Consider the following 25,893-nt stretch of genomic DNA (forward strand, 5'->3'; position numbering starts at 1 on the left):
TTGTCTTCGAGGTAGCGGGTTAGCTGTTTGTTGACAATCTTCTCTGTCACTTTTGCCGGGAACGGGAGCAGTGAGATGGACCGGAAGTTCTTGAGGTCCTGGGGGTCCGCCTTGTTTTTTTTTAGTAGGGCATTGATCTCGGCGTGCTTCCAGCTTTCCGAGAAGGTTGCTGTCTCGAAGGAGATGTTGATTGCTTTCCGGAGGTGGAGCGCAATGGTTGTGCTGGCTTTGTTGAAAACGTGGTGAGGGCAGGGGTCGGATGGAGTTCATGGTTTTGATGGTGTCTTCGTCGCTGACGGTAGACCAGGCGGTCAGGCGGCTGGTGCGGGTGGAGGTCGCGGGGTTGGTAGTCTCGGTGGTGGGTGCGGGGATGTCGGAGTTGAGGCTGTCCTGGATGTCGGTGATCTTCCGGTGAAAGAAGGTGGCCAGGGAGTCGCACAGGTCCTGTGATGGTGGAATGTCGTTGGTGTTGGAGCTGGGGTTGCAGAGATCTTTCACGATGCTGAAGAGCTCTTTGGTGTTGTGTGCGTTGTTATCCAGGCGGTCCTCTTGGTGGTCCTGATGAGTTGTTGGTGTCTGCGGGTGGTGTTCTTGTGGGCTGTGTAGCTGTCTGGTGTTGGGTCTTGGAGCCATTTCTTCTCCAGCTTCCGGCAGGTGCGCTTGGATGTCCGGAGGTCTTCGGTGAACCAGGCGGCTTTCTTGTTGGTGTGGTTGGTTGTGGAGGTCTTGAGGGGGCGAGGGCTTGGCGCAGTCGTTGATCCACTGTTTGAGGTTGGTCGCGGAGGTGTCGGGGTTGATGGGGTCGGCGGGTGGTCTCAGGGCAAGGGTGGTTGTCAGTTGGTCCTTGGTGACCTTGCCCCAGCAGTGGCGTGGCAACTGTTGGGTGCGGTGGTGTGTGGTGGGTTTCTTGAAGGTGAAGTGGACGCATGTGTGGTCGGTCCAGTGGGGTTCAGTGGTGTGGTTGAAGGAGACCTGGGGGCTTGCGGAGAAGATGGGGTCCAGCGAGTGTCCGGCGGCGTGGGTGGAAGTCGTCACGAGCTGTTTGAGTCCGAGGTTGGCTAGATTGTCGATCAGGCCGGTGGAGTTGGCGTCGTTGTTCTCGAGGTGGAAGTTAAGGTCCCCGAGGAGGAGGATGTAGTCCGTGGAGGCGAGGGCGTGGGTGCTGATGAGGTCGGCGATGGTGTCGTTGAACTGTAGTCGTGGTCCGGATGGTCTGTAGACGAGTGTTCCTCTGAGGGTCGTGTTGGAGTCGGTGTGGATCTGGAAGTGCATGTGTTCGGCAGTGGTGAGGGTGTCGTCAGTGTTGGTCGAGACTCTGAGGGTGTCTACATGGACGATGGCGTTTCCCCCTCAAACTCCGTTGGCGCAGTCTCTGCGGGAGATCTTGTAGCCTTGTGGGATGGCTACAGCGATGTCTGGTGCGGAGGTGGCGTTCAGCCAGGTCTCCGTCAGGAAGGCGATGTCGGGGGCAGTAGAATCTAGGAGGTCCTAAAGTTCCATGGCGTGCTTGCGAGCGGAGCGGGTGTTGAGGAGGATGCATCTGAGGTGGTTGGGTTCTCTGGTTGGTGGTTTGGCGGGCTAGATGCTGGTGAAGCTGCAGTTCCGGCAGGTGAAGGGCCCTTGGGTGTGCTTCGGGATGGCCTGGTAGCAGGGGTGGTCTCGTCCGGTGTTGAGTGCGTGGAGGGTGCTTGAGTCGTAGTGCAGTCTGGTGTTGCGGCGGGCGCGGGGTCCAGGGGTTCTGGCACTTGGCACGGTCCAGGCGCAGACGGGCTTGCCTTTGGCGCGCCAGCGGCGCACCTGCTGCTCGCGTCCGCTGCGCGACCTCCATAAGAGGCGAAGTGGGATTGAGGCGCAGCTGGGAGCGGGGCGGCCAATGGGCGAGGGGACAGGAGACAGAAGGAAAAAAAGTGGGCGGCCCGCAGGGGAGCAGCGGCGGGAAGCAGGGAGCGGGGGGGGGGGGGGGCACAGAGAGCGAAGGCCGCAGAGAATCCCTAGGACCAGAATACTGCTTACAAAAAACAATAGCCAAGGTGGAAATAAGATTGTAGATGCAGTGGAGAATCAAAGCGCTAACAGTCACCAGGGCACACCAGCGGCGAGCTCCCGGCAGCAGTCACGGGCACCTAGGAGGAGCCGTGCGGCGTGGGGAGCATCCTGAGGTCGAAGGATATCAGAGCGCTTTACAATTTGAGGCAATTAAATAACTTCCCACCCTATTCCCCTATAAACCCACATCCCACTATGTCTTGGGGTGCCCCACTATGCATCAAAGAGCCCCACACACCGGGGCTCCTTCACAAGGTAACGTTTGAAATCTCGTGCTACTGAGATATCAGTTTTCTCCCACATTCACAACTGCAAATAATCCCATCCACATGGCTGCAGGCAATGTAGCTTTCAATAGGACTTGTGCAGAGATAACTGCTGTCGATCTGAAGTTTACAACCTGCTCAGCACTGAGGCTTATCTTCTCAGAGGCTTAATGATTTCCTGCTCCAAACAGGACCAAAGCAGAGCCGATGATAGGTGCAGCAAAATCATGGCCTTACCACCACACTGGCAGCGGAGTTAACATTTTAGAAGTTGTAGTATTCGAGATATACAAATCTGGAAATCTGATAACGGAGTTTTTGCATAAATGTCGAGAGACCTGTTGAGCTATAGTCCTTTGCCCTCACTTTTAACAGGAAAGGTGTCTATTCTGAACCACTTTCACTGAAACAACAGTGCTTTTTCATCACCTCCTCTCTCGCTTTAATACTGTGATCATGAAATGTGTTCCTTCTTTTGTTTCTACTTTACTCATGTCTGCTGTTGCGACTCAAATCTTAAGTGCCTACTATTCCCTTCCAATGCTACGTCTACTCTGTTGTCCACCATCAACCTGATCACAAGGACTCAGTCCCAGTGTCTAAAATTAAATGAGCCCTAGCCTGAATCTTCCCTACTGCTGCCTCACCCAGTACCTTGTACAGCTTTTACAATCATGATTGCTTCATGCGTCTTTCTATTGCAATTCGTTCCAACCCCAAACCTTGGTGTGGGCAAACCATAGGTGTACCGTGTGGACAAGTCCGAAGATGGTGGATTTGGGGTAATTTTGAGGGGCTAGAAAACACACGGATCACATATTTTTTAAAAAGGCACATTAGGAGATGGAGACGAGATAAGAGGAAGGGTCACTTACCGATCTGCTGTCACTCTGGGAGAGGAAGTTTATGGAAGCCTAGGAAGAGAGAGAGTGTGAGCTTCTTCAGAGTGTGCTAGCAAACAACATGCCACAAGGATCTAGTGCATTTCCAATCTACAAAACATCAACACATGCAGGGCCCACTCTAGCAGAGTGAACCTTCTTACTTCACAGGCACCATATTACAAACTTAGAAGGGCTGTCAGAGATTTGGAATACCTCCAAAAGATGTGAATAAAACATGACAACTTTCAAAGAACAACTTTATGGCCATTTTGAAAAGCAAAACTGTTGCTCCAAAACAGCAACACATGCAAGGAAAGTGTTCTGTCATACACATGTTTCCAATTTCTAATTTAAAATATTTCTAAAGCGCAGCGTACACCTTGCGGTTTCTTGGCGCTAGGGAGATCAGCAACTGAGGGAGAGAGACCGGAAGAAAGGATGAGAGGAGACATTGAGAGAGTTTTAAGAGGGGAAGGCCTGGCTGAAGAACGTTTTCAGATCTCTACGAAAGGGGAGGTACTGGGTGGCAGAGCGGAGATGATCGGGGAGAGAGTTCCAGAATGTTGGGGCCAGGGTAGAAAAGTTGGCCCGCCCCACTTTTTGCGTGTGAAGCGGGGGATCTGGAGAAGGGACTTGGAGGAAGACCGGAGTTCTCTTGCAGGTACATAAAGGTTGATTAATGAAGAGATGAAAGCGGGGGCAGTGCCCTGGCGGGCCTGGAAGGCCATGCAGCCGATCTTGAAAAGAGAACGTTCTTTTACATGGAGCCAGTGAAGCTCCTTGAGAAGGGGGTGGAATGGTGATAGCGGGGAAGGCCGAACACCAGCCGGGCTGCCTGGTTCTGAATAATCTGGAGTCTACGCAGGCTGTACGCGGGGATACCATGGTAGAGAGCGTTTGCGTAGTCCAGTCGCGATATCACCAGTGCGGCCATGCCTGGGGGGAAAAGAAACGGGAAACAGTGCGGATAGTGCGGAGAGTGAGGAAACAGGAGGATACCACAGAACCAATTTGTGAATGGAGTGTGAGCTGGTTGTTTATTTTAACACCGAGTGTTTTGACCGTGGTGGAAGGGGTAGGTGCGGGACCAAGAGAAGGGGGCCAAAAGCTGCTTAACATAATGCATTTCAGTAGCAATACAGGAAATATATGTCATTTCCAGGCATTTTGTTCTGATGGGGGGAGGACAGATGATGCACACCAGCACATGTCCTCGCTACCTAATTCCCATCTGTGGGATTACAACTCCACAGATCGCACCTTCTCAAAGCATTAGGGCAACAGCAGCATCTGTAACATCTCTGTGTTGAAGAGGAGTGGAAAGCTAGTTATCAAACTAACAGAATACAAGGCAAGACAAAACAATGTACAAGTCTGATGAACATGACTTGTGCAATTACTGAGCAGCAATATCCACTGAAGATGAGCCTAGGCTGGGCATGAAGCCGGGTGGAAGGGAGGTGCTAGCCTGCCAACTGAATGCTGCTCAAAAAGAAATTATCAGTACCATATTATCATCCACAGGACTACCTGCAATGCATTTTATACTTCAATACTGCATCACAGTGAAGACCACTGACGTCCTGCCCATTGCTCGCAGTCGAATGAGGAGTATCAAATAATGAATTATTCCCAATCAGGAGATTAAATGCTAAATCGATTATGTTGATGAATAATTCTTTAATAAGAGCGTTGTTTAAAACATGAGCTTCACCACGGATAGAGCAGCCTGCTTTCAGCACCAAGAAGAAGAAACAATGCTGAGCTGCCAAACACATCTCAAGTTGTCTTGTGGATGCAGTACATAAGTTGCAACACAATTGCAATTTAATACAATGTAATGGAATGATCACACTGCTCTCTTGGTTTGCCCTGGGGATGCTCCTTGAGCATGGGTGCTTTAAACAATCCAAGGGCCATATCCTCTCGGGCATTCTAATTCAACCACAGATAATCAGGTTCTGAAATAGAGGCATTACCATGGGCCTTCGGAATGCTGAAAACCTGAGCACTGCCCAATCAAGTGGCCAAACAGTAAAAGTTATTCAAAGAAAAAACAGAGCAAGGAGAAAAGTTAACGGTGTTTGGTCTGTAGGCAATGGGCAGAACAGGCGAGCAATGGTTTACACTGGACTGTCATCACTGGTGAAACCGAAAATGCAAAGCATAGCTGCAGTTTGACCAATGGAAGCAAGAGCACGGCATAATCCCTTTCAAGAGCAATGGTGATACATGCACAAAGGTTGTTCATGCATGCAAGACGGTCACATCAATTAAGAGCCTGTTGCAGCCAAAACATAAACCATGACACCTATACTGCCCTTAAAATGGGACAGTATGGACAATCCTATGAGGATTGTTTATAAAACAAAACACATTAATGAAAGGTACTGAGTGCCAATATCTCCATATCGCCACTGCATCTAATGGGAGGTCTATGCTGGTGCATGGAGGATCACATCATGAGACTTGGTCTATGCAGAGCATGAGGGATGAGAATGGAGGAATAACAGACAGTGAAGTGATGGATGCAGGTGAAGCAATAAGCCTACAAAGGGCACTTCAGGGGAAGTGGCAACTGCTCATCCTTTGCCTGTCCAAGAGCCGGACACCCCCGTTGGGGATAGTTGCGAGCTATATAAGCTCCTAAAATAAATAAATTAAATAAATAGGACCTTAAGATGAGGAATCAGAGTATAATTGGGGATCTCCAATGAAAAAGGAATTCGGGGTGGAAGCAGGCTGAATGAATAACTTATGAATGACCTGGGATTAAGGCCACAAGGAAGTATTTATGAAGAGGGATGTCACAGAAATCAGTGCATCTATGTAACATGTTATGAACAAGAAAGTCTGCAGGTGAGAGGAGCATAAAAAGGCAGATGTCTGCTGATGAAAGAGACCTCTCTGAGCAACAAGAGTAGGAAACCGTGACAGGGTAGACTGAAGCAGAGTGCAGGAGGTAAGGCGCACTATGGTCAGAGACTTGTGCGGAGCATGTTTCAGGTAAGCAGAAGCCAGCGAAGCCCTTGCACACAGCAAGCAGAACTCCACTTACAAACCGCGTCTCCCTGCCTGACTGGTGAGCGGATCGAGAGGCAGCAGGCTGCTGGAGACAGACACGGAGGACAAACACAACAGAGAATATGAATGGTAAGTGAACCTTCAGAAGTACACGCCTGGATGTATTTACAAGAGACACCTGCCTGGCTGAACACAAACTCTGGTCCAACAAAGGTATTGTAACTGCAAGATAGCTAATTTTTCTTAATTAAACAAAACGTGTTAATCTTGCTACCACAGCATGTCCCCTGCTTCAACGCCCACCTGTCTATATGGCCTATTGTCGGAAATGCTACAGGGTTTCTCAAGGGATTGGACTAGCACTGAGGGCCATGGCTGCAAAATAACCAAGGCTGCATAAAGGCTGCAGCAAATTCGTTTGGGAAAATCATCATACTCCTTTCTACAAAAGGTAAGACTGGGAGGTTCATTAATACTTGCACAATCTTACTGTGGCTTTATCTTATTATTAAATAAAGAAGTACGTTTCCTCTCTTTTACGATAAGCACCACACCACCTAGGACCAACCAGACTTCATCAATGCAAGTAGTCAATGAAATCTAGAACTATTCAAATGTAATTCAATAAGTGAAGACAAACCGCAGACCAATATTTTTGATCCCTGCTCTAAAGGAGGTCAGGCTCGGCAGAAAGCACCCTTCTTCCTGTATTCGAATGCCTAAATTTATTGTTGAGCTTTGCTGGAAGGCTATTTAATGAACAGTGATCTTGTTGTCAATATCTTCTCCCATCTCATTCAAATACAATCTACTATACAAGTGTGTGAAGGGGAAATATAGCAGATAGCAGATACGAGGGGATTGAAATGTCACAATAAACAGAACAGATTTCCCTCAATGGCCACACAACTCTAGTGTAAATATATCTCTATTTTAAAATGAAATATTGGTGACAAATGCACAACAATCTATTTCATTTAATAAATGAAAATGAAATAAACATTATACTTTTTGAAGGAAATGAAATAGATTGTTGTGCATTTGTCACCAATATTTCACTTTAAAATAGAGATATATTTACACTAGAGTTGTGTGGCCATTGAGGGAAATCTGTTCTGTTTATTGTGAAGGGGAAATATATCAAAGACTTTCTTTTTTAACACAAGCTGTAACTATTTGACATATATCGAAGTTAAGTCTGTTTTTGGGCTTATTCCTCATTTTGGAATTATGGGTCTCTGTAAAAAAACAAACACAAATGGCAAGCACTTCTATTTTCACTGGGAGTTTAAAGGAATGAGAAACGAAGCTTGGAGAAAGGGTGTGAGGATTTGGAGAAGGGACATGGCAAAAGGAGGAAAAACAGACTGAGTTTTCCTCCAGCCTGCAGCTCCATGCACCCATCTAATTATTTGCTTTGCAGCAGACATAGCACTCAAATATCTCTTTCAAAATATCTGTTCTCATAAGTAGGTGACTCCAGATTAAAACATTGTATTCTCCAGGGAAGTTCATGTTGTAGCGTATAAACACAGTCTAATATGGCTTCTACCTCGGAGCACTCTACTGTTCTTTCTTCCTTGACTGTTAGTAGTTAATGATCAGAAGATATCCAAGGAATGCTTGGACTTGATGTGTGCTTTGTCTCACACTAATGGTGCACTGTACATAGATGGCTTCACACAATGCCACTAGTAGAGAAATGCCACCCAGTACATCTATATTTCCCTAAAGTCTATTTCAAAAAATAATTCAATCACAAAATATCATCTTCTTATTGCTCAAGGTCTTGAATCCTGAAATCTGTGTAACCGCATACAGTGCACTGCCATGCTTAACTACTTTTAGCAACTAACGCTGACTGTCAGCACTCACATGTCGAAACTGTCCTAGTCTGTGCTCAGAAAATAATAAAGCAGCCAGCGGTACATATTTTATTAGATGACGAATATGGTACACAATGTGGCTCAAAGCTCTGACAAGAGAGACAATGTGAAACAAAGAAAAATCATGGTTGAAAAATACAGTTATTTTTAGGGTTCACAAGTAAACAAGGCTTTGGTGACCTTACATAGCAGAAACAACTCTACGTATCTCACAACTGCCCAAAAGACATTAACAAAGACAAAATCTGAAACAGCCACACCAAAGTGTAAAATGCTCTACTCTTGAAATGTTAAACTATCAAGAGACGAACTACTGGCATTGTATCTGCAACTATTTGAAGTCTACAGCAAGGTGGAATCCATTTTTAGTATACTCTCAGCACCTGGGAAGCAAATTTGGTATCAATGTGCCAGAGCATGTTATGTACACCTTTTCCTTAGCAGGTCAATCACTGAATGAAGAAAACTGTTAAAGAACATATTAGAGTTATCACAATATTGAACCGATGGACAGCAAAAGGATAGGCTAACCAATTGAGGGCGGGTTGATTGCATAAATATACTGTAAACATTTGTATTTTGTCTGCATAGGGACATTTTAGGTAAGCATGTTTAACATGATCTAAAGCAAAAACGGAAGCGCAGTATATTTAAGAAAAGCAATGGCAATGATGGAACATGCTATGCCTGCTCATGGGTACTTTGATCGTCTTCTACATACGAGTCCTGGGAGAGGAGTTTACCTGCTGAGAGGATGGAGAGTAGGGGGCATCTCGTTTCACGTTGCTCCCGGAGAATCCATCAGTTGTCTAGGGAAAAAAACAAACTTGTGAACATGCTGTACCGTAGAAGCAGATGCAAGCTTCAAATTCAGAACACAATACAAGAAACAAGTGGACGAGTAAAATTAAGACTAGCAGCACATCAAAAGGCAGCCGTGTCCAGCAGTGAGCAACCATGGAGGACAATGAAACAACTGTCCTTTGAAAATCAAAAAATGAGGAACATTGACATTACGAAGCAAGATATTAACCAGCTACATTCATCGAAGACTAAGAAATGGAAGGACCATACAAATTATGTGAACCCACGTATGGGACGTTAGCATAAAATCTTAACGACCTGACCTACCATACCTAAGCCAAGCCCTTACTGTGTATTGTTATCCAAGAGTAGCAAGCTAATTGAACAGAATTGTGGATATACACTGGGTTCAAATACTTGGGTTGGCTTTCTGGTGTCCAGGTCACATGATTAGTTTTAGAGTTCCAAGAATGGATCAGCAAATGATTTAAAATTTGAGAGATCCAGGGCAGATTTTAGGCCACTTGCCAGCTCTTGGTTGTACAGATCACATCAGATATGGCATATGAGCCCAATGGTTTCTTGGGTACCCTGAAGACAATATTTCACACTAAATAGTTGTCTGTACCCTCCAGGAATAGAATTATAATACAACCCAAGTGATTATATAAGGTGCGCCAAACCACAAAATCCCTTCAAAGTATTAACTGTTCCCCTCCCACACTATGGTAATTTCAATACAATTGCAGTACAGCTGACCTAGTAATTTAAGGATTGATGGAGTTTCCTTATTGAGATAGCACGAAATTGTATAGCAGCAAACAGGACCAAAACAAAGTGCACACATTTTGAAAATCAGGTGTACCTCAACTGGTTACTAAGAATGAGCTGCAGCAATAAAATACATATATAACGTATCCGAACCTTTCCATGAACAAGTCAGTACAAATAAAATGCAACTCAAACGTACCCTACAACAGTGATGTTTTTTAATATAAGGTTTGGTCCAGTGCTTGGATCTAGGAGGACAGTGATAGAGAAGCGCAGACATCCATTTTGGACGGGACTGAGGAATAATTCATCTTAACTAGAACTAGTTGGAAGAGGAATAATTCATCTTAACTAGAACTAGTTGGAAGACCACAAAACCCACAACAATCTTGCTCGAGGTGAACACTCCAAAAAAGTTAAGTGCAGAAAAATGAACTGTACTGGATGTGTCATAAAAATATCCAGTGGTCTATTAGTGGAAATTATAAAGTGTCTTCCAAAAGAGACTTGTATCTTAATAATAAAAATATTTAGAATCAAAGTCAGTTAGCTGAACACAATGTGATATGGGGCTGAAAAAGGATAAACTATAATTATTTGACTGGCTGAAACCAAGTATATGCATCAAACTAGCACATCTAGTGCCCTCCTAAGGCAAAAGACGCAACTGCGTCACAGAGCGTTACTTTATAAATCGATGGACTTTGAATCCAGTGCCCAATAGGCAAATGTTTTGATAAAACATATTCAGAACTATTAAGCTAGAAAGAACCCAACCACACTATTGCCAACTGATGCCATTTCTGCTACGATTCTCTTTGGTTCATTGATCAAGTAGGAGCTTTACGTTAAACTACAAACTAGATTCTAGACTACGTTAGTTAAGGGTTAATGGGCACAGGACAGATGGATTGAAATATGAGGTTAAATAAAAAGGTGAATCAAAGTAGAACCGTGACATTTACTGCTTGTCGAAAGGCCACTTAAACTGTAAGACAATAAGACTAGGTCTCAACAAGCCAAATTGGCCATTGTTGCCCCTGCTCTGATGCTGTGTGCAGTGGAAAGGGTAGCTATCATAGATCGCAATATTTCAATGTCTCCATGACATACATGTGAAAAGAGAATTTATTTAGAGGCCCAACCTTTAGCCTAGAGTTTGCCTAACAGTGACAAATTGACACCTGACAAACATAAATACAGCCACTTTTGTTACAATACTTAGAAGTCACATAAAGCCACCCAAGCACGATTCAAAGATCACAACCTATCTGCCAGCCACAGAGCACACACAATGGCAAAATAAAAAGGCAGTGAACCCACTGAACGGTGCCACCGTGAAACATTTGGTGACTAGGACCATAGTTTAGATCAACTTACCAGTTAGAGCCGCATAACTAATGGAAACAATACCACTTAAGCATACCTTCTGGTCCCATCCTTGGATAGGAGGGGCTCTGGCATTTGGCCCACTCAGTAAATACAATGTGGTTTTGTGCTCAACAAAAAGCATAGCTACTGTGAGAGAGAGAAGCAGGGCAGCCGTGCAGCGCAGTTTGAACCATGCACACTAATATTAATGCCACAAACACACAAAACGCTCGGCTTGTTTAGTCAGGGGGTGATGTGATGAGCATGCTCCATACATGGGCCCACGAAAGACAACACACAGGCAGCTTGCCTTCTTGGAGAACATGTTGGTCTTCAGCACGCCACTCTTGCCGTAGCCAAGCGGAGGGCCTCCTAGGCAGGCCCCTCCTCCAGATTTCACCTTCCGATTGGCTACCACGAACGGGTTCTCACTGAACAGGATGGGCTGAGAGTCAACCAAGGTCTCCTCACCTTCCTGAGGAGGGCCTTCAGATGTGGGGGGAGGTGATTCTGATGTCTTTGGCTTCAAATCCTGTTGTCGGAGATGGTCAGGGGCCACCATGCATTCGTCACTTATGGCAATTACATTATTTGTTGTCCTCTCCTGAGCAGAGGCCATCTTTTCTTCACCTTGGATGGCGAGATACTGGGGGGGCCCATTTGGGTCACCTGCTGGATAAGCCCTTACACAATTTTCTAATTCCTGAGTGGCTGCATGTCCTGTCAAGTCCTGGCATGGAGGACCCTCGGTGTCTATGCAGCGAGGGAGCTCCTGAAGCACAGGGCAGTCGCTTTCCATTGCCAAAGTGGATGTATCAGTGTCAACCAGCTAACAACCACCATTGAGAGTCAGACAGATAAAAGGAAACAGGAGAAATAGAAACAGGAAAAAGTGAAGAAAACAAGGAAAAAAATAAAAGCGATGAGAACAAAAAAAAATCTGATGCAATGGTCAGTTTTCTAATTGAAGCATGTTACAGATAAATAACAATGACCCCTCACAAGCAGAACACTGAAAAGTCAGTCTTAAGTCATCGCACTGACTACAGATGGGAACGATTAATTTTAAGCCCCTACCCACATTACTCGAGTCTCACTTCTCAATTTTCTCACAGTAGGCTTCTAGCCGCAACTTCTCATAAGACAGAAAATTCCATTGTCTTATCACCATTCTCTTAATGAAGGACAGAGGGGCTGACTTATCGCTGCCTCCTCTTATTATAAAGCATAATTTTCCAGTCCCCTTTCCCAGACTCAAAGACTATTTGATGGAGTTTAATTCAAATGCCTCTACCCTCTTTCTGATGAGCTCAGGACAGCAGGGTTCAATGATCACTTAACTCCTATACAACAGAATATGAAGTCCTCATCTCAATACTCCATTAAGCCAATTTTCATAATCTTACGAAGGGACAAAACCACAGTGACTCGTTTCCGTCCTGAGTGCACAATTTGCTTTGAGTCTCCTAACTAGTCCGGGATGGGAGGACTGCACAAGAACACGCCTACTCCAAAATATGGCAAACCCACGGCTCAATCCTCCAATAAGGCAATGTTCCATAGTCTTACCACGGGACAATAGTCCAGTGTCTTAATCCTTCCTATGTTTCTTGCTCCAGGAGCACATTAGTCCATCTTAATGCATCTACCAACTTCAAGCCCTTTGTCTTTGGTTTTCTTACTGCACAATCAAGCAAGACAGCCCACCTTCAATCACTTAATAACGAGGGATTTGAACAACTCAACTCTCTTCCGAAATAAATGGATGTGCTATTATCTTATGCTTGCCTCCTCCTGTTTGTAAAGAATAGTACTTTAGTGCAAGGGCTCCAAACTCTCAATTTATGACCACATATTTTTAGCCTATACCCCCACTATCCTATCACTCTGCTTCATACTTTTTGGAAAAGCTAAATACTTCTTGCCATATTTTGACCTTCTTGTGTTAACTCAAAGAGCTCTGGTCTGAGTCACAACACTCACTAAAGAACAGAACTGTGTAATTCCTGGTCTCTGCGCTCTCATTCCAGACCCAGGTTACCAATAACCTTGCTAAATGACTGAAAATACCAGACGTGCCCGATGCACAAACAAGCACGCCAGGCTCATGTATCCAGCCTCTTCACACAAGACAGCGTATTGCTGTTGAGTTTTAAATGTCTCCACCCTACATCACGCTGCAGTATTCAACAGCTGTCACCAGTTAGAGTTATAATAAGCTATAGAAGCATGTCCACTTTCTACTGACGGCAGAATTCCAGAGCCAGAATCAAACACTGGCAAGAGCACAGAATCCTAATGTCCCCTGTTCAATGCATTGCCGGAGAGGAAAGACTTACATCAAGGCATTCACTCTGAAAGGCAACACTCAGTCAAGTCTAAACCCTTAATGCACAGCAGAGGAAAAAGGTGCATGGCTGTGAAGGCGCGGCTAGTTATCCGACGTTGACAGTAATACTACTTTCATAAGTCTACCAGTGAAACAAGGTGTCCGATACTTCAGTAAGTGGGGTTCCACCCAAACCGAACCAAGCCATGCAATACTGCATTTTATTTGAAGTCACATGCATGTTTGCTTCATCTTTGTTGTATTTCCTCAAACTGCCAACATTTCATTCCAACAAATCACCTCTACTTTGAAAATCATTCCTCCAACCCAACAATATTTAATCTCCTCTAATATAAAAATTCCACCAACCGTCTGCATTAACTTGCTTACCTCCAACATCAATCATAACAAGTAATGCCTGCTAATGTAGTCCACCACAAAAACGAGTAAATGTACGTAATACTTTTCTTGACCGCACAAGACTAATCCCAATAACCACTGGATTAACCACCAACTGTGGGTTCCAGAACAGCGTGCTGTCCTGCATAAAGCACTCCAAGAGGGATAATAAGAGCTATATATAGGCCATTACAGTACAATATAATTTTTGAAATTGCATCCCCTCATTCACTCTTCATGGTCTTACTGATGGGGAGGCAGACTCTAGTTCAAGTGGGACAGAAGACCAATCTGTCAGTTGACCATTAGCTTTTCCAACATTTGCTCAGCTAATAGTCAAAGCAACTGAAGTATTCCAGATAGTCTGCATGATTGGTTGCCACAAGGGTGATGAATAGCTGATAAAATGGCCATCTTGGCATGTTTGCACAGCGCTGGTTGCATCCCGGTTGGCTAGGCACAAGGTCATTTTTTCCAGATGTGTTTAAACATTTTGTACTAACAAGGAAATCACTGGATTCCTTTAAAGTCATAATAAATTACTCAAGTGTATCTTCCTAGCAAAGACCACATATTTTAAGTACAAATCCACACTAACTGCTTAGCTGCAAATTTTCCTGGTCCCTCTCTTAGAAACATGTGGCGTTAAGGTAACACTTTCTTTGAGGTTAACAACTGTGGAGCAAAAAATAATTGCATGTAAGCCATCATGAGGAGCAGGGGAGGGATGAGTGACAGAGTGATAAGCAGATGAGCAACATAACCCGGGCAATTAAAAGCAAGTGTTACTTCAATTTCATTCTATTCCACCGCACAAGGTCTTAGCAGATATCAATGCAACCCCTATACAATACAGCGATGAACTGCTTCTACATCAGGTGTTGTACCCGCTTTTTACGGTTTTACATCCTTGGTCTTTTTTTGTCACATCTTCTATGGTCTGGGGCTTGTTCAGCAGTTCTCAATGACTAAGTGATCTACAGAAATTACTTTTCTTAGTGCGACCCTTGTGGGATTGTGCCAGCCTTGTGGTATGCAAACCTTCCTTTGTCTCTTCTATCATGAACACCATTTCTATTGCATGTCCTGCACCATGAGATTAGACCACAGCATTTGGGGAATAATATAATTATTTTTAAATAAACTTAGATGTGAGGGTCTGGGGTGGAGAGAAACCAGCATAAAGTGAAAAACAAAGCAATTGGGACATGGGAGACAAACACTTGGTTAAAAAACCAAAAACGGCATTTGGACTCAACAACGTGGAGAGCTTTAACATCTGGGTTATGGCCAACTCCTTTTTAAAATCTCAGCACACTATGCCTCTCTTCCCCAAACCAACGTAGCAAGAGGGGAGAACTTTTCATATAAAAAAAATAAGAGCTGGAGGAGAACAGAAGCCAGGTACTTGGGAAAACTGTTGCATGGGAAATTTAAATATCTAGACACTAGCAGAAAGCACGCATCTATGACTGGTGTGTGACGAAAAGGCTTAGAACCCGCATTTGTGTCAGGTACCCGGATGAGAGGAATGCAAAATACTAACACACACACACACATTAAGCTACCTGCATCAGTTTTGGATTGGATAGACAAGTTACGGGTGTAGACCATGAAGCTTTATTTTTAAATTAAACATGGCTTAAGACTAACTCTTTCCCATACTTGATAGTGCAGTTCCTACCGCTACCTAATGTAGCAGTAGGAACTGCCAAATAGAACCGATGATAAACTATCATGAAATAGTGAAGATGCAATTTTATAAATTTACTGAATATTGATTACCTTTCAAACTCTTTACACTTTAGCTCACCGTGCATTACCTCCTCATGCAAAACCTACACTTGAGTTAATTGAATTTCTTTTTATTAATTTACCAAGTTACACTCCATTATTGTTATAAGTGGCATCTATCAGTTGGTGGTCTCAAACTCTGGAATGATTTAGGCTATGCACATGATAAAAGAGGTTTAATTGATTTAGGCCATAAAGAAATGTGCTTACGTTCCTATATAATAAGTCAGGAACTGTCCAAGATATGATCACTGCGTAGATCTCCCTGATCAGATTCCAGACAGTATTGTAATTCACTTTTCTTCTTAATATTCTCACGGGTTTGAAGTGCACCTTTACATCACAGTCCCATCCCTGCTGCATGCTGGACTCCATCATGCATTTATTAGGGATTAGTGTGTACTCCTGGACCTGGCTGTGGCGTTTCAAATGGCCGACAACATCACAATGAGCCAAATGTCCATCAACTGCCTTCGCATGCATAGGTCCAGGACGGATGTTCCTCTTTCCATTCAGGTGGATTATGTTCATCACGGTGAGTCATGCCATGCACTACTATGGACCCCGGTGGTCATGCCTACATGGTGGGATCTGCAGCAGGACATCTTAATCCATTGGGTCACCGATGTAAGTCTTAAAAAGTGGCACGCCCAGTGCCTGAAGCAGTGACTTGAATCCATTATGGACTTGAAGCATCTTTCCTAAACCTAAGCCAACTAAAGCATAGCTTCATCTTTCCCCTCTCCAGCTGTGACTTTCGGATACTTCTCGGCTTTAACTCCCTTGAACTCAGTAATGCTCTTTAACATTCTCCTATGATTAAATTTTGGAGGTTCCTTTATGTTTGTCGCTTCATTTCTTGACTTACAAGAGTGATTTGGTGTTAATTTGTAATTTAAGTTATTTAGGGAAAAAAGTACTTTCTTAATGCTCTTGATTTCCAAAGCACTGCTCTAACCATAGTTATTTCTAAGGTGGAAAGTGGTATTAATTTACACACTTGCTTATAGGCCTTTTATGTTCTGTAGCCAGGCTCTTCTTCCACGTAGACACCTTATCAAGGTAGAGAGTGTAGAGTCGAGGGGCTGGGCACAGATATACACATCATTGATGCGAGAGAAGACGGGTCGGATTGGCTGGTCCAATAGCGCATACATACAAAGGACATGAATCTAGGGAAGGGTGGCAAAGGCGGGAGGTGATGAGGTGAACAGTAATCCTGTAATTATTCTGATCATACTGTGCCAGATTGTGGGGCACTGGGGTGTTAAAAGGATGTTGTGACTAGTGTGAAATGTACTTGTAGTGATATATAAAATAATAAGCAAATGAAAACAAAAAGGTAGAGTGTAGTGTAAGCAGAGACTGCCTGCGGCGCCTTACGCCAGCCTACCTGTGGCTGGCTCAGGTTGTGGTAGCAGAAATACGAACAGATCACCAGTATTCTTTCTGTACTGTCAGACCTTCAATATTGGGGTTATGTTAAGTTGCGGTGCTCACTTTTGAGGCGTTCGTTTTTGGACTGCCCAGATATACGGTGGACAAACTGAAGAACTTACAAGCGGGTCCAGGTGTACAGAGCCATGAATACTCTTCATTACAAAATTATTTTATTTCATTTAAATAAATTTGTTACCTCATACACAAATGTTTCATACAATAATATGTCAAGTCCCTAGACACTGAAAAGATTCCCATGCAAATCTTCAAGCCCCTCTTTTTAGACTAAAAATGGGAGGCTGCAAATCCTCCTCAGTTCAAGGATCCAAGGCATGGAAACAACCCCCAGCCCCCAGCGACTCACGGAATCAGACGCCCTATTCAAAGCTCCTGTAGACCTGGCTCTTCCTGGCACCTGAGGAGCTCTGCTATTCCCTTATTTAGCTATTTTTCCACCTTTTCTTCCTTTTTGGCTGAGTATCAGATTCAATTTCAGCGCCAGGGTGCTCCATTGCGAGTAACGTTAAGTGTTAAAGTCAGCCAATCATTCAGCTCTGTCAAACAAGCTCACCCACCACACAAGGATACGACTCAACACTTCTGAGAGGACTGGGAGAACACTAAACACGTGGAAGCTGCTACGGGCCACCTAGGACTGAGAAGTTGCTGGTTTCCCACACTTTGTCACTATTTGCCCGGTCTTGTAACAATTACAATTAGAGACCATCGGCTAAGAAGCTCTAGTCACTGTAGGAGCAGGTAAGACTGACTGAGGCGATCGCAAACGCTATGGATGCCAGTATGCTTCAAGCGCCCTCCTAGGATACCCTCTAGTGATGCAAGTGTAGAGCAGAGAGCACCCCCACAGACAACAAGCACATCCACACCACACTTCACAACTGAAGGGTAAGGCGCAGTTGAACTGTGCGTGTTTTTTACGCAGCAGTTCATACAAACAGCTAGATCGAGATTTCGGAAGCTAGCCAATAATACTCTCCAGCAACCTAGCCGGTAGAACAAGCAGCCCACAGTAACACACCCAGGGCGGAGGGATAAACGGTGCTTGCGCCAGGACACACGCAAGGGTCCAGCTGGAGACCCCTGTGGAGGCAGCACATGAGCACAGCAGTAAACGTTTCACAATTAAGGGGGTCTTGTCTATATCAATGAGGCCAGCTCTTGAGCCACGGCAGATTAGGGTGCAGCACCAAGGATTGGAAAGGCCAAAGATCACACGAGTAACAGCTGGGAGCAGAATCTAAAGGGAGAAATAGTAGCCCAATGCCCATCTTCTAACAATCTGTGAACACAGCAGTTGCGTCTCTAAACATTTGAGGGGGGTGTGGGGGGGGACGTACTATGGCTAAATGGGAAAATCGAGATCAGAAACCAACGCTGCCAAATTCCAGCTCAAGCACTGGACCACAATTGAGGCGAAGGGACCAGCCTTTCTTGGAAACGGCCACGGTGCTGTGGGGACGAGTGGCACTCCCCCGGAGAGCGCACACAGCGTGTGGGGGTCATCAAAGGCTCGTGGTGGTGCAGTATTGGTATTCTGTTCAGTCACAAGTACCTGTGCTCGGGTCCCAAACGGTCTCCTGGACTAAGCCTTCCCTGCTTGCTATTGGCAGTTTTAGGGGACAAGTTTAGTTTACAAAATGCAATTCTATTATCTGAATGGAACAGTCTTGAATACCAATATCCAGCAGGGGCGCTGATGAGCAACCCCCGACAGGATTTAAAGGAAAGTTCTTACAATGCACTCCGGTCTTCTGCCCAGGACATAGAACTATCGGGGGAGCGTTGAACCCGCTTCAATGCAGGGAGTGGAGCTTATGAACGACCTAGACAGGACCCCCAATAAGGCGGGCAAGTCAATGGGGTGGAGCACAATAAAACCGTGTGGGCCAGCGGGCATGAAGGCATGGGTAGGGCCACGACAGCGGCACACACCTGCACAATGCCGCCCTCTCTCCCTCTGACCCGGGCGCCGGGGCTGTGAGGCTGCCGCCACCAGGGGGCCAACTGGCGAGCTAGGACCATCGGGTCAATGCCCGGCGGGCCGGCAGCACCGGAGGCCGCCTCGCTGCAGGGGTACAGGCTCCCCCACAGCACCCCTAAAGGAATTAAAAGGAGTTTGTAAGCCGCGCTGCGCACCCACACACCCATCTCACGATGACACCCCCGGCCCCCGCACCGCCGAGATTTGTTCCCAGGGCAGACAGGCAGGCGGACGGCCAAGTGCGCCCCTCCACCCCAGGGCTGCACCCCTTACCTTGCACATCCACCGGGGGAGCGAAGGCGATGGCGGCCGCGCCGAGAGCAGGCCCTGCGTCCTTGTCGAGGCGGGGTGGGGCTTGGACAGTATTAATATCTGGGTCCTGATTCACGGGCCTGGAATGGCAGCTGTGAGGGGGCACCCGGGCATTCCTCCCAGCGCGGGCAGAAATAGCAGCCTACAGCTCTCGGAATGCGCGGGCCACCGTGCCATGACACAGACATTCCTAGCGCCCGTCACAGCGACCTGAGGCTTCGCAGCGCACGTCAGAACGGAGCACAGGCTCGCCTCTGGCGTGTCTACATGACTGAGCCCAAAAATGTACATAAAAGGACACCAGGTGCCTGCGAGTATTTTGAAATATATATATAATTGCAGACATTATTTACCAATGAAGCACTCCATTGTCTAGTGCCTCCAATTAAAGAAGTTATACTCAAAGTTAAGCACCTCAAGCACTCAAAAAGCGCAGTGAAAAGCCTCAAAACACCAACAGCAAGCAGCGAGGCTTCCGTGTGCGCGGTACCGCAAACGACGCGTTTTTGCACTTGGGAAGACAAAGACATGTGCAAATAACATAACAGGTATTTGTAAAAAGCACGGTCCCGTGAGGATCTTGGCGCTGAATAACATATGTTAGCTGTTACCCAACCCAATGGGACTCATTTTATCGACCTCAGAACGATGGAAGGCCGAGTGACCCGCCGGGATTTGAACCTGTGACCACGAGGTCGAACACAGGCCCCTACAGTAGACGCATTAGTCCACAGAGCCACCAGACAAGGCGCAGGCGCTCACAACAGCAGCTTCTTGCACATCTAGGCACTGGGAAAGGCAAGCTGTTTCAGCGTGTGCATAATGACACAGTCGATACCCTATGATGCTGGTGCAGTGACGTCGGTAACTACCAGGTACAAGAACACATTACTTTACCTTACAATGGTATTTGAGGCCTATTTACTGCCTTTGGTGTATTTACGCATTACTAGTATCAGCTGCAGGCGACTAGAAAGTAAATATTACAAAGTATAAAAAATTAGGAAAAGTAACGCGGCCCGGAACGGCGAAGCACGCGCCTTTAAATACAAAAAAAAACTACTAACTGAAGCAGTTCTAGGCACTCTGTATTCGGGATGCCTACGGGCTCTTCGCTTGCGGTCGAAAAAAAGCGCTTCTGCGTCTTTGCAACACTAAACTCGAGCGCCTAGAGATAAAGAAAGCCAAAAAGCAACAAGGCACTTTGAATTGCAAAGCCCCCTGAATCCTACGACGCATTCGCCACAGGTCGAAATATAAGTAAGATGAAGAAGATATTTATGTGAGGTTTTTGGCTTACTATTTGTGTATGTATTTTTTTCTTATTTCTGGTCTGTTTGACAGGCAGACTCCTGGAGCAGCTGCCCCTGCGCCCGGACCACCATGGCATTCCAACTCCAAGGGGTGACACTGGCCTCAAGGTCATCCTCCCTGGAAGGACCTGGACTGACATTCCGCTGGGACTCCGGCCTCCTGCACAAGCACAACTAGTTAAGCAACACCCCCCAATGCCGCACGGAGGTGCCTGAGCTTCCTTCCGGCCCCCCCCCATCAATCTCGGAGAGGCAAAGTAATATATGCAAATATTTGCTAGTCTAACTCAGACATCGTTGAATTTTTATGAAAAGTCTAATGCGCATGCGTACAAAGCTTGCGCATCCACGTGCGTGCGAGTTTGAAGGCCTGGAGCACCGACCATCTCGTGGCGGTGCGAACTCTCCCCAGTGACGTACTGAGACAGTAAAGGGCGCCCTGAAGCTCCCGCGCCAGCAGCGGCAGCCCTTTAACCTGCAATCTTACTACACGGGAGGGTTGCGGGAAGGAGGGCCCCGTTCCAAAGACCCAGAAACAGTCAGTGACCGTCACCGAGACTGTGTGTGTTCATGGAGAAATAATGACAACTGGAAAGAACAAGCACTTGCAAAGCCAATGGGTTTCGGCAGTCCGAGAGCTAATGGCGTGGTCAATGACAATGTCTTTTAGTCATGTGTTATGGAGTGGATGTGTGCGGAGCAGAATTATGTAGAAAGGATTGGTTTGTTGTGGAATTGTGTGGAGTTACGTGTAGTGGAATTATGCGGTAGTGGAAATATGTTGATAGTAATTATGTGGAGTGGTATTGTGAAGGTTGGCTTGGAATGGTTTGTTGAGGAATTGTGTGGAGTTACGTGTAGTGGAATTATCTGGCAGTGGAAATATGTTGATAGTAATTATGTGGAGTGGTATTGTGTAGGTTGGATTGGAATGGTTTGCTGTGGAATTGTGTGGAGTTATGTCTAGTGGACTTATGCAGCAGTGGAAATGTGGGTTTTAGTTATGTGGAGTGGAATTGTGTGTTGTGTGTTGTTGAATGGCATGTAGTGGAATTATGAGGTGTTGAGTTTTGTGGCATGATGTGGAATACTGTGAGGTGGATTGAATGTATGTGGTGGGTACTGACATTATGTTGTGGAGTGGAATCATGTATTAAATGGCGTGGGATGGAAATGTGTAGAGTTCAAATGTGTAGAGTTGAATTGTGTGGCGTGGAACTGTGTGGCCTTTAGTGAAATTATGTTGGCATGGTCTGGAGTGTATTTATATGGTTTGTTGCTAAGTGGCATTCAGTGGATTTATGTGATTTTGAGTACAGTGCAATTATGTTGAGTTGAAAACATTTAAAAAGGCTATAAATTCCATAGAATTGTCCATCAGTGTCCAAATCTTGTACCCTTGTTATTGGAACTCCCTGCTGTCAAATTTTTTTTCTGGAGCTTTTTTTCAAACTTCCCATACTCACTTTTCGTACAGAGACCTGGACCTAAATCCATAGTTTTGTTGCTCCCCATGCTATTCCAGTTTGAACCCAGCCATATGCAAATCAGTCTTGACCCTGCGCCCAGTGGGAACAGTCCAGCCCAAACTGCCAGGCCAGGTCCTCCCTGGACTGGAAACAAGCATCTTAGGACAAGTTCCAGGGTTTCAAACCTCATCAGCCGGTATAGCTTGACTCAAGTGGAATGGAGAGCACAGGACCCACATCTGGGCATACCCGTTCCACTCGGGGTAGCAAATACAAAAAGAACAATAGATGGACAGAATGAAGAACAATGTCATACATTCACCCCGGTACAGAGATCTGGGTCTAACTTAACCCCTTTGACGCTGAGGACTTGCTCAGCTCGTCATGAAGTACACCTCTCGTACGCTCATGACGAGCTGAGCTCGTCATGAACCGCAGGATTTGCGAATCTTTAGCGCACAGCGGGAAAATGCGCCGCACCGATGGTGTTGATCAATTATTTGCTTCCCATGTCATTCCAGTTTGAACCCAGCCAAACCCTGGATGCTTGTTTATGGCCCAGGGAAGACCTAGCTTGGTAGTTCGTGCTGGACTGTTCCCATGAGGCACACTGTCAAGACTCATTTGCATATAGCTGGGTCTGAACTGGGGTGGCGAAGTGAGCTAAAGAACAATGACGGATTCAACCCAGATCTGTGACTGGGGTTGTGTTTCCGAAAAGTTTCAGCGCTCCGTCCGTCATCTCCTTGTGTTTCCAAGGTTTAAATGTGTTTCATGGATGGCAGTTCATGCAGTAGATTATATTAAAAAAAAAAAACCTGAACAGTGTCAACACAGTTGGCTGACAACCAAACATTTAGGGAAAAAACAGGTAAATGCAGTTTTAAGTAAAACAGGAATGGCTAATTTTTTTTAACGCTCTGAAAGCTTTTCAAGGGCCCCAAAAACTTCAGAGCATGTCAAGTTTCACAAAAACAGTGCAGGCGTTGCTTGGCAACCCTTAGAGTAGCCCATCTAGGGGCGGTGGTGGGTTGGATTAACCAGCTCAGTGGCAACACTTGATATATCACGTAATCCAGCTGATTTGGGTAGTAAAATATATAAATAAGACTGTATCAAATGCCATCAGCTCATGTAATAGGCAGGCTAGCCAGCACCTTCCCTGCAGGCTGATGGCAAATACATCCAGATGGAAAAGAATTCCTCAAATCCTGCATAATAAATGCTTTGTTTTGCAGTTAATGATGCCTGCCAAAACCCAACTCCCAGCTCCTGAGTTCAGATCCAGTGGCTAATCACTCTGGATCACACTTGAACTGCCGTACCAGTGGGTAAATAGATGTCCGGTATGCCGCTGACTGCGCCTTCTATTGTCTCGATAAAACCAGTTACTGGGGAGATAGGTGCACTGTAGACAGTGGGAGCTGTAGATACCAGGGTTAGAGATTGGTGAGCAAACAAAAAAGCTCTGAAAGTGTTTGCAATGTAGATCATGCAATACACACTGCGTAAAATATGACAGGGTGTATAAAATACTTGAAGAGTATTTCTTCAACATGTTGAAACTTTGCTAGTAATACAACACATTATGGCACGGCACTGAGAGGTACTTGTACAAAGTGATAGTTTTTAAACGTTTTTAAAAAAGTGCGACGGGCCCTTGCAGTCAGAGGTTTAGGACAGGAGGAGAGAATGTGGCATTGAGCCAGAGCTGCCGACTATGGAGTTGGGAAAGCAGGCTGGAGTCTCGGCGTCAGCACAACATCCTGTTATTTTGGGCAAATCACTTAATCTCCCCATTCCTACAAAAAAGCGAACGTGTCCTTGTGTAAAGTAACTGGCACTCGGGCAAATCGCTCTAATAGTACATTTGGGTGGTGTTTGCGCTATATAAAACTGCATTTAAACAGTGCGCATCGCACCAAGATGATGGAACATTTAGTCAGAAAGCATCAAGAAAATGATGAGGTTAACAAGACAGCATACCTTTATCATTTGCAATTGCTTACACCTGGCAAGCCATGATGAGAATAAATGCATCAGTAGGCAGGGGATATGTGATAAGGAAGAGGGTCAATCAGAGGTGCGTCACTGCTGCCATTACGAAAAGGGATCCTACTCTTGCCCACACTATGGTGTACAATTTGGGGCTATTCGGCCACAGTTAAATAATTTTTCTCTAAAACGCCACTTTGTTTGACCTCAGAAGGGGTGAACTGTTAATCTGATTTATGCAGGAGTCAGAGAACCTTAATACTGCTAATGTCCACACCATGTGCTGCTGTCCCCGCAGTAAGCTGGTTGGTATTTCGGAATCCCATCAGCTGATTATGTAAACAACAGTCCTATGAATCTGGCATTAACACTTGCTACTGAGGGGGTACTACAAAAGGGATCTATTAGAAACCCTGCCCTTCCCCATTACACGCTGCAAGTGGTATGATCCGCCGCAGTGAAAAGAAAAATATTGCTCAGGCTGGCCTGTGTGCCACTGTTGCCCGATCACTAGGATTGTTTAAAACCAGGCAGAAGGCCACAACATAGCTTCAGGTACAGTTTTATGTCCGTCCGTACAATTATTAGAGTTTCTGTGTAGGCACAACATTCTATGATCCAGGGAAAATCACTTAATCTCCTTGTTCCCTCAAAAACAAACGTATTCTTGTGTAAAGTAACTAGTGCTCACGTAAATTGCTCTTCTTGTGTAGGCACATGTTAGGTTATGAGAGTTTGTAAAGCGCGCGACTCACCAGGAGGCATCTCGGTGCTAACCTAGCGCAGTGGGGAGAAACAGCCGGTACGGAAAAAATGATTAAAACATGAAGGTTTTCAATTGTTTCCTAAAAAGGGCATGGGTAGGACATTTTCGTAGGGCAACAGGGAGCTGGTTCTAATACCGCGGAGAGAGGTAGGAGAAGGATCTCCCACCGGTGTGGGTAAGACTGATACGAGGAACTTTTAAGAGGGCAAAAGAATTGGACCTCAAATTACAGCGAGAGGCTTGCTTCAAGCATTTCTTCTGCAGGTACAAAGGACCTCTGCCATTCACAACATTAAAGGTGAGGCAGCAGATCTTTAAGAAAGAACGCTTCTTAATAGGCAGCCAGTGTAGCTGTCTCAGCAAAGGAGCAGAGGGGGTGCCTGGGGGGCGATTTAAAATCATCCTAGCTGCAGTATTTTGAATTACCTGCAATTTAGCAAGCAATGCCTCTCCTACTTCGGCCAACAGTACATTGCCATAATTAAGGCGACTCATTACCATGGCTTGCACCAAAGTTCTCCGGTAGTCGGTTGACAGATAGGGAAGTATCCTGCGTAGGAGGCGTAAACTGTAGTAGCAGGAGCTAGTCGTAGCTGCCACGTGATCCTTCATAGACAGTGTTGGGTCGAGTTTTATTCTCAGATTTTTTACAGCTTGGGTCGGGCTAGGAGCCGTACCCAGCTTGTCTGGCCACCAATCAGGTGTCGAAATCGTCGAGGCTTTGCACAAAAGCATAATTTCAGTCTTGCTCGGATTCAATTGGAGGTAATTCTCTGTCATCCAGTTTGCTACTTCAAGCATGCCTGCGGCAAAACGGCGTTTCTCATCCTTGAGATCAGTACCCAGTGAAAACATCAACTGCGTATCATCCGCATAAGATATTATATCGAATCCGAATGGTTCGATAATTTTTGCTAAGGGTGCCATATAGACATTAAATGTCGGACTAAGGCAAGATCCCTGAGGGACACCCTTGTCCAAGCGCGTTTTCTGTGAAAGGTACGGACCCAGCGAGATCCGTT

General features: G+C 45.6%; 1 protein-coding gene across 24 annotated transcripts in view; it reads right to left on the reverse strand.

Moving 5' to 3' along the window:
* SCRIB (scribble planar cell polarity protein) overlaps positions 1–25,893 on the reverse strand; it is a 668,035-nt gene that overhangs the window by 127,585 nt on the left and 514,557 nt on the right. For 15 of the 24 annotated variants that reach the window (XM_086966368.1, XM_086966357.1, XM_086966377.1 and 12 more), the window contains 3 exons: positions 8,850–8,915; positions 6,255–6,305; positions 3,188–3,226 (listed from right to left, as the gene is read on the reverse strand). In XM_086966368.1, coding sequence (XP_086822494.1) covers positions 3,188–3,226; positions 6,255–6,305; positions 8,850–8,915 — 156 coding nt within the window. Of the gene's footprint in view, positions 1–3,187; positions 3,227–6,254; positions 6,306–8,849; positions 8,916–11,362; positions 11,882–25,893 lie in introns of all 24 variants that reach the window. The other 9 variants (XM_086966375.1, XM_086966360.1, XM_086966376.1 and 6 more) reach the window with 4 other exon arrangements.

Source organism: Lissotriton vulgaris, chromosome 4_1 (assembly GCF_964263255.1).
Source record: "Lissotriton vulgaris chromosome 4_1, aLisVul1.2, whole genome shotgun sequence".
NCBI lineage: Eukaryota > Metazoa > Chordata > Amphibia > Caudata > Salamandridae > Lissotriton > Lissotriton vulgaris.